This window comes from Oncorhynchus clarkii, chromosome 13 (assembly GCF_045791955.1).
Source record: "Oncorhynchus clarkii lewisi isolate Uvic-CL-2024 chromosome 13, UVic_Ocla_1.0, whole genome shotgun sequence".
NCBI lineage: Eukaryota > Metazoa > Chordata > Actinopteri > Salmoniformes > Salmonidae > Oncorhynchus > Oncorhynchus clarkii.
This window is the reverse complement of record NC_092159.1, coordinates 9,185,716-9,193,287: the sequence shown is the minus strand read 5'-3', so window position 1 is coordinate 9,193,287 and position 7,572 is coordinate 9,185,716. Positions and strand designations below refer to the sequence as shown.

At 45.0% G+C, this 7,572-nt stretch overlaps 1 protein-coding gene across 2 annotated transcripts in view; it reads right to left on the bottom strand.

The window, feature by feature from the left end:
- LOC139423739 (A-type potassium channel modulatory protein KCNIP2-like) overlaps nt 1-5,052 on the bottom strand; it is a 34,748-nt gene extending 29,696 nt beyond the window's left edge. For both annotated transcript variants that reach the window (XM_071175359.1, XM_071175357.1), the window contains exon 1: nt 4,783-5,052. In XM_071175359.1, the coding sequence (XP_071031460.1) occupies nt 4,783-4,855 (73 nt within the window). In that variant the 5' untranslated portion in view covers nt 4,856-5,052. The remainder of the gene's footprint in view (nt 1-4,782) is intronic.
- Nucleotides 5,053-7,572: the final 2,520 nt, after the last annotated feature.

The window sequence follows — 7,572 nt, the reverse complement described above, 5'->3', positions numbered from 1 at the left end:
AGTGAGAATCTCACCTTTACACAGAGGGGTTATAGTAGTGTGTAGTCCACACTGGACACGACAGACAGAAGTCGGCTGTACCGACTTCAGACGAGTCCCAAAACGCTAGTCTGGGTCGTAGAGCAAAACAAAGAACACCATCATGTTCATGAGAGTCTCATCTTTCCACCGAAGGGTTTGTAGGCCAAAGCGTTCAGACGATGTTGTGAGAAGAGCGTTTTTGGAGATGTCTCATGGTCTGACAAACCTCCAGCTCCGTCACAGCAGGCGTGGAAGTGTTACGTCGGTGGACTGAGACGCAGCCAATGAAACAGATCTCTAGCTCTCTGATCTACCCATCCAACATACGGTGTTCGCCACAAACAGCCAATGAAACAGATCTCTAGCTCTCTGATCTACCCATCCAACATACGGTGTTCGCCACAAACAGCCAATGAAACAGATGTCTAGCTCTCTGATCTACCCATCCAACATACGGTGTTCGCCACAAACAGATCTCTAGCTCTCTGTTCTACCCATCCAACATACAGTGTTCGCCACAAACAGCCAATGAAACAGATCTCTAGCTCTCTGATCTCCCCATCCAACATACGGTGTTCGCCACAAACAGCCAATGAAACAGATCTCTAGCTCTCTGATCTACCCATCCAACATACGGTGTTCGCCACAAACAGCCAATGAAACAGATCTCTAGCTCTCTGATCTACCCATCCAACATACGGTGTTCGCCACAAACAGATCTCTAGCTCTCTGTTCTACCCATCCAACATACGGTGTTCGCCACAAACAGCCAATGAAACAGATCTCTAGCTCTCTGTTCTACCCATCCAACATACGGTGTTCGCCACAAACAGCCAATGAAACAGATCTCTAGCTCTCTGATCTCCCCATCCAACATACGGTGTTCGCCACAAACAGCCAATGAAACAGATCTCTAGCTCTCTGATCTACCCATCCAACATATGGTGTTCGCCACAAACAGCCAATGAAACAGATCTCTAGCTCTCTGATCTCCCCATCCACCATACGGTGTTCTCCACAAACAGCCAATGTAACAGATCTCTAGCTCTCTGATCTACCCATCCAACATACGGTGTTTGCCACAAACAGATCTCTAGCTCTCTGATCTACCCATCCAACATACGGTGTTCGCCACAAACAGCCAATGAAACAGATCTCTAGCTCTCTGATCTACCCATCCAACATACGGTGTTCGCCACAAACAGCCAATGAAACAGATCTCTAGCTCTCTGATCTACCCATCCAACATATGGTGTTCGTCACAAACAGCCAATGACACAGATCTCTAGCTCTCTGCTCTACCCATCCAACATACGGTGTTCGTCACAAACAGATCTCTAGCTCTCTGATCTACCCATCCAACATACGGTGTTCGCCACAAACAGCCAATGAAACAGATCTCTAGCTGAAACCCACAGATTTGTATTAGATTTCTGCGAGGGCGCGGACAACCACTCTGGGGGGTTAAGACTAAAATATCACTGGGTTGGAACATGTAACCTCCTGAACCAGAGGTTGGAACATGTAACCTCCTGAACCAGAGGTTGGAACATGCAACCTCCTGAACCAGAGGTTGGAACATGCAACCTTCTGAACCAGAGGTTGGAACATGCAACCTCCTGAACCAGAGGTTGGAACATGTAACCTCCTGAACCAGAGGTTGGAACATGCAACCTTCTGAACCAGAGGTTGGAACATGCAACCTCCTGAACCAGAGGTTGGAACATGTAACCTCCTGAACCAGAGGTTGGAACATGTAACCTTCTGAACCAGAGGTTGGAACATGTAACCTCCTGAACCAGAGGTTGGAACATGCAACCTTCTGAACCAGAGGTTGGAACATGCAACCTCCTGAACCAGAGGTTGGAACATGTAACCTTCTGAACCAGAGGCAGATGCTTACGGCCATCCACCATCCCCGTCCACATCGCCCGAGCAAAACCCAAACCTACTGGAAGGTAACAGCGCTCACTGTTGCCCCTAGTGGACGGTTTCCACGTCAGCGTGTGTTTGTGCGTATGTACGTGTGTGTGTGTGGTTTTACTATCCAAGTGGCGACATTTTGCCGGTCTGCACAAGGAAAAAGGCTATTTTAGGCTGAGAGGTTAGGTTTAGGGTTAGGGGTTATGTTTAGGGGTTAGGGGTCATGTTTAGCGGTTAGGGGTCATGTTTAGGGGTTAGGGGTCATGTTTAGGGGTTAGGGGTCATGTTTAGGGGTCATGTTTAGGAGTTAGGGGTTATGTTTAGGGGTCATGTTTAGGGGTTAGGGGTCATGTTTAGGGGTTAGGGACAATGGGATTCTGAATGGAAATCACTTGTCTGGTGCCACAAGGATAATAAAACAAACATGTTCTCATGATGATCTCTTTATATCGCTTCATCATTATTATTCATAATTTGTTATTTGTTGTTATCCACCTGAAGTTATTGATGCAAGACACACACAAGATGGAGGAACACACACACGCATGTAGCATGTTTAACCCTTGGAGAAATAGAGGATATACAGTCATCCATCTTTCACTAATGTATCCATTCTTCTTTCACTCATCTATCCATTTTTCACTCATCTATTCATCCATATTTCACTCATCTATCCATCCATTCATTTTTCACTCATCTATTCATCCATCCATCTTAAGATAGCTTGGTGAGACGGCCACAGATCACAGTCAAATACACAGGATACAAACATTCCTTTCCACCTCAACAAATATAGCGTTTGGAAAAAAATAACATCTACATAAAATCTAATGAATAAAATATCTGGGAACATTAATGTTGTACACATGAAGGTACCATTAGCAATCCTTTCTGATGAAAAGACACACCGGTGGACAAAGCTGGAAATAAACACTTCTTCTTCTCTCTTCCAACTCATTATACAACTGTCATGCCAAACATGAGCACAAACTGATCTGGGACCAGATCTATCACCATAACAAAATCTGCCGTCTAACACTCTCTGAGTACCAAATGGCAGCCTGGTCCCTACATAGTGCACTACTTTTGACCAGGGCCCTATGCACTCAATAGGGATCCATTTGGGATGCACTCGCTGTCTAACACTCCTTCCTGTAAATGATCAAATAATGATTGCGTTATCAGAGACTTTTGTAGAATGAGAATTGAAGTATTTCGGGAGCTGTTTGACAATCTGTCAGAGAGAACAAAAGACTAGAGTTATCGGAGCAGACACACACACACACACACACCCAGACACCCACACACTGACAGACACAGACACAGACACACACACAGAGCATTAAATAGAAAATGAATATGAGTGTGTCTGCAACCAAACATTGGCTGATCCCTCCTTGTCTCAAATGATACTTTTATATTCCCAGGCTGAGCCTCCAAATGGCACCCTATTCCCTACATAAAGCACTACTTTGACCCAAACGTAGTGCACTATATAGGGAATAGGGTGCCATTTGGCATGCAACCACAGTCAAGGGAAGAACAGTACAACAACAGTTGGGAGGTGGAAATTGTTGCTAACAGACTGAGGCACCTCAAATTGTGACATTTGATGGACAAACGTGTCTGTCATTGGATCACACTCATAGTGAGCCAAGGGCTCTGTGACAATATTCTCTTGGCTTAACTAGCTTCCTTTCCTCATCTCCTCTCCTTAAAATGTCCCCTAATAAGTGAGAGGGATGGTTGAGTTAGAAACATACCACTTCCACCAATACATCGAACAGAGGAAGGAAGGAAGGAAGGAAGGAAGGAAGGAAGGAAGGAAGGAAGGAAGGAAGGAAGGAACAACCAATCCCACCTCTCTCCCGTTCAAACAGACCAAACTCCAAACACTACAAGGACCATAGAAATGGAATGGATGATATTTCTATGTTCAGGACCATGGAGAGCGCCACGTGACTCGGCTTGTTTCAGCACCTCAGACCTGGTCCTAAGCCTGGAGCATGGATACATTGCCGGAAGCAAACCGTATGTCTCGAGAGAATACCTCAGTCTACATGTTTTCACCTCTCTCAATATATTTGACTATAAATGGAGGAGAGGAGATGAGGAGAGACGGCGCTACCTTAGACGATTGAGATGCAGCCCTCGTCCGCTAACTAACAATAGACTGTTCATCATTCGTTAGAAACAACCCCCTAAAATCAACAGTAATTAGACGCCTCATTCATTCATTTTCCGCCCGTGCCATTATCCCAGGGCGCCCTTAACAGTGACCTTGGTTGGTTGCCCGTGTCGCGAGAGCCGGCAGAACTTATGACTAGGCAGGGAAATTATCCATATCGGTGGATCCCATTTCTCCCGTCCGCTCGTCAAACTACCGCTCGGGGTCCGGGATGGAGTCGGACAGTTAAACCGCCGCTGCTGACTCATCAAATCAGGCCACGCGACACGCGCTGTGACATTTTAAAAAAAATTAAACGCTGTGGGGGAAGAAGTGTATTACTGGCCCATCTGTCCGATTATTTCAGTTTGAAACACATATGTGATTGTCCTCCACTTTGCTTTGTGCGTACAGCACAGTTTCCATGCTGTTAATAGGTTGATTTAAGTCATTGATGGGCCACCAAATGAAGCACATCATTTACATCATGATTATTAGTATTATTTTTATTATTATAAGTACGTCATATCCAGAGACAGAGAAGATAGCCTACCAAAAGCCAGGTCAGCAAACTAACAAAACCAACATACTTCAACTAGCATATATTTTCCAATTTTTTATCCATTGCAATTAATAATCCAAACGAAAAAGGAAAATGATTATCTACTTACCGGTGAGCGGATCATAAGACCCGTCTAGTTCCCGGGAGTCAGAAAAGCTCTGATCCCGACTTTTCTCCTTCATGTTCGGGAGAAGTGCTTACCAAACCACTGGTGAAATATCCCTCTCTCTCTCTCCGTCTCCCTTGGTTCCAGGATTAATCTCTCCGGTTCATTCCAGCTACATTTCACACGTTATTCAAAGGTAAAGGGGAAAATAACCAAATTCTCTTTTAAAAAACACCGAATCAAATATTTTTCGGAGTGTTCCTTTCTCGTTGGTCAGAAGAACACCAACTTCGGCGACAGTGAACCTGTCAACTGCTCTCGACGCTGCGCACCCCTGTCTAAATGTAAACAACCTCGCACCGAGCCAGTTAGACAACTAGCCTACAAGCTTCACAGCACATTCAAGTCTACAGCTTACCCACAAAACTTCAATTAAACCTCAAAATAATACAGATGGTTACTTTATAGGATACATAATAATGACATTGAGTTGGTTGAAATCGTCAAATCTTGTTTTAATTCCCTTGGTTCCTGACATTTGTTTCGTATATCGACTGAGGAAAAAAAGAGAGAAATTAGCAGTTGACCTCAGATGTCTTTGAGGAAAAACCCACTCAGCTCAACGGCTGTAGACAATGGATTCATCCGACGGTGAGAATCACCCCGCGGAGACAGAGCGTGGCTCCCAGATGGAAACCTGTTCCCTGTATACTGTCAGTGGTGGGGAAAGTACTCAACTGTCATACTCGAGTAAAAGTAGATCCCTTAATAGAAAATGACTCAAGTAAAAGTCACCCAGTAAAATACTACTCCAGTAAAAGTGTAAAAGTATTTGGTTTTAAATACGCTTTAAACATACTCAAACTCCTTACATGAAGCAAACCAGACAATTTATTTATGGATACCCAGGGGCGTCCTCCAACACTCAGACATCATTTACAAACAAAGCATTTGTGTTTAGTGAGTCCTCCAGATCAGAGGCATTAGGGATGATCAGGGATGTTCTCTGTTTAGTGAGTCCTCCAGATCAGAGGCATTAGGGATGATCAGGGATGTTCTCTGTTTAGTGAGTCCTCCAGATCAGAGGCATTAGGGATGATCAGGGATGTTCTCTGTTTAGTGAGTCCTCCAGATCAGAGGCATTAGGGATGATCAGGGATGTTCTCTGTTTAGTGAGTCCTCCAGATCAGAGGCATTAGGGATGACCAGGGATGTTCTCTGTTTAGTGAGTCTGCCAGATCAGAAGCAGTAGGGATGACCAGGGATGTTCTCTGTTTAGTGAGTCCGCCAGATCAGAGGCAGTAGGGATGACCAGGGATGCTCTCTGTTTAGTGAGTCCTCCAGATCAGAGGCAGTAGGGATGATCAGGGATGTTCTCTGTTTAGTGAGTCCTCCAGATCAGAGGCATTAGGGATGATCAGGGATGTTCTCTGTTTAGTGAGTCCTCCAGATCAGAGGCATTAGGGATGATCAGGGATGTTCTCTGTTTAGTGAGTCCTCCAGATCAGAGGCATTAGGGATGATCAGGGATGTTCTCTGTTTAGTGAGTCCTCCAGATCAGAGGCAGTAGGGATGATCAGGGATGTTCTCTGTTTAGTGAGTCCTCCAGATCAGAGGCATTAGGGATGATCAGGGATGTTCTCTGTTTAGTGAGTCCTCCAGATCAGAGGCATTAGGGATAATCAGGGATGTTCTCTGTTTAGTGAGTCCTCCAGATCAGAGGCAGTAGGGATGATCAGGGATGTTCTCTGTTTAGTGAGTCTGCCAGATCAGAGGCAGTAGGGATGATCAGGGATGTTCTCTGTTTAGTGAGTCCTCCAGATCAGAGGCAGTAGGGATGATCAGGGATGTTCTCTGTTTAATGAGTCCTCCAGATCAGAGGCATTAGGGATGATCAGGGATGTTCTCTGTTTAGTGAGTCCTCTAGATCAGAGGCAGTAGGGATGATCAGGGATGTTCAATCATGCTGCATTCATAGACGGGACGCCGTGTGTTTGTCTGTCCACAATTGTTTGGAAATGTTGAACATCTTTGGAGTGACTAGGTTCCTGGGAGTGTCAAGGGAGAGGGGCTGGAGGTGTAGGTGTGTGTGTGTCTACTTAAAGCCTCCAGTCTCAGCTCTTCACAGCCTTAGCTGTGATCTGTAAGGGATCTGAGAGAGGGAGATCATTTCCATTTTGCTGTGTCATTTAAAAAACAGAGGAACACCGAACGAATACAAACTTGTGTGTCTATGACTTGGCTAGAAAAGAGAGAGAGAAGAGAGAGAGAGACAGAGACAGAGAGAGAGAGAGAAAAGACAGAGAGAGAGAGACAGAGAGACAGACAGAGAGAGAGAGAGAAAAGACAGAGAGAGAGACAGCGAGACAGAGAGAGAGAAGAGAGACAAAGAGAGAGAGACAAAGAGAGAGACAGAGACACAGAGAGACAGAGAGAGAGAAGAGAGACAAAGAGAGAGAGACAAAGAGAGAGACAGAGACACAGAGAGAGAGAGAGAGACAAAGACAAAGAGAAAAGACACAGAGACAGAGAGAGAAGAGAGAGAGAGACAGAGAGAGGAAAATAGACAGTAGGGGGAAACAACAACAGATAAATATTGACCAAAATAACCTCAACTCTGAATTGTAAATCCGTTAGTAACAGTTGTTAAGGTATTATGTACCATAGAAGAGTTCCTCCATTCACCTCTAATCCTGCTATTGTCCCTGGAAGCACTGTCTGATCTGCCAAGAGGAGAGAAATCAACATTTCTCCTCACCTTGGGGGTGGGGGGGGAGAGAGAATTGGTTGACA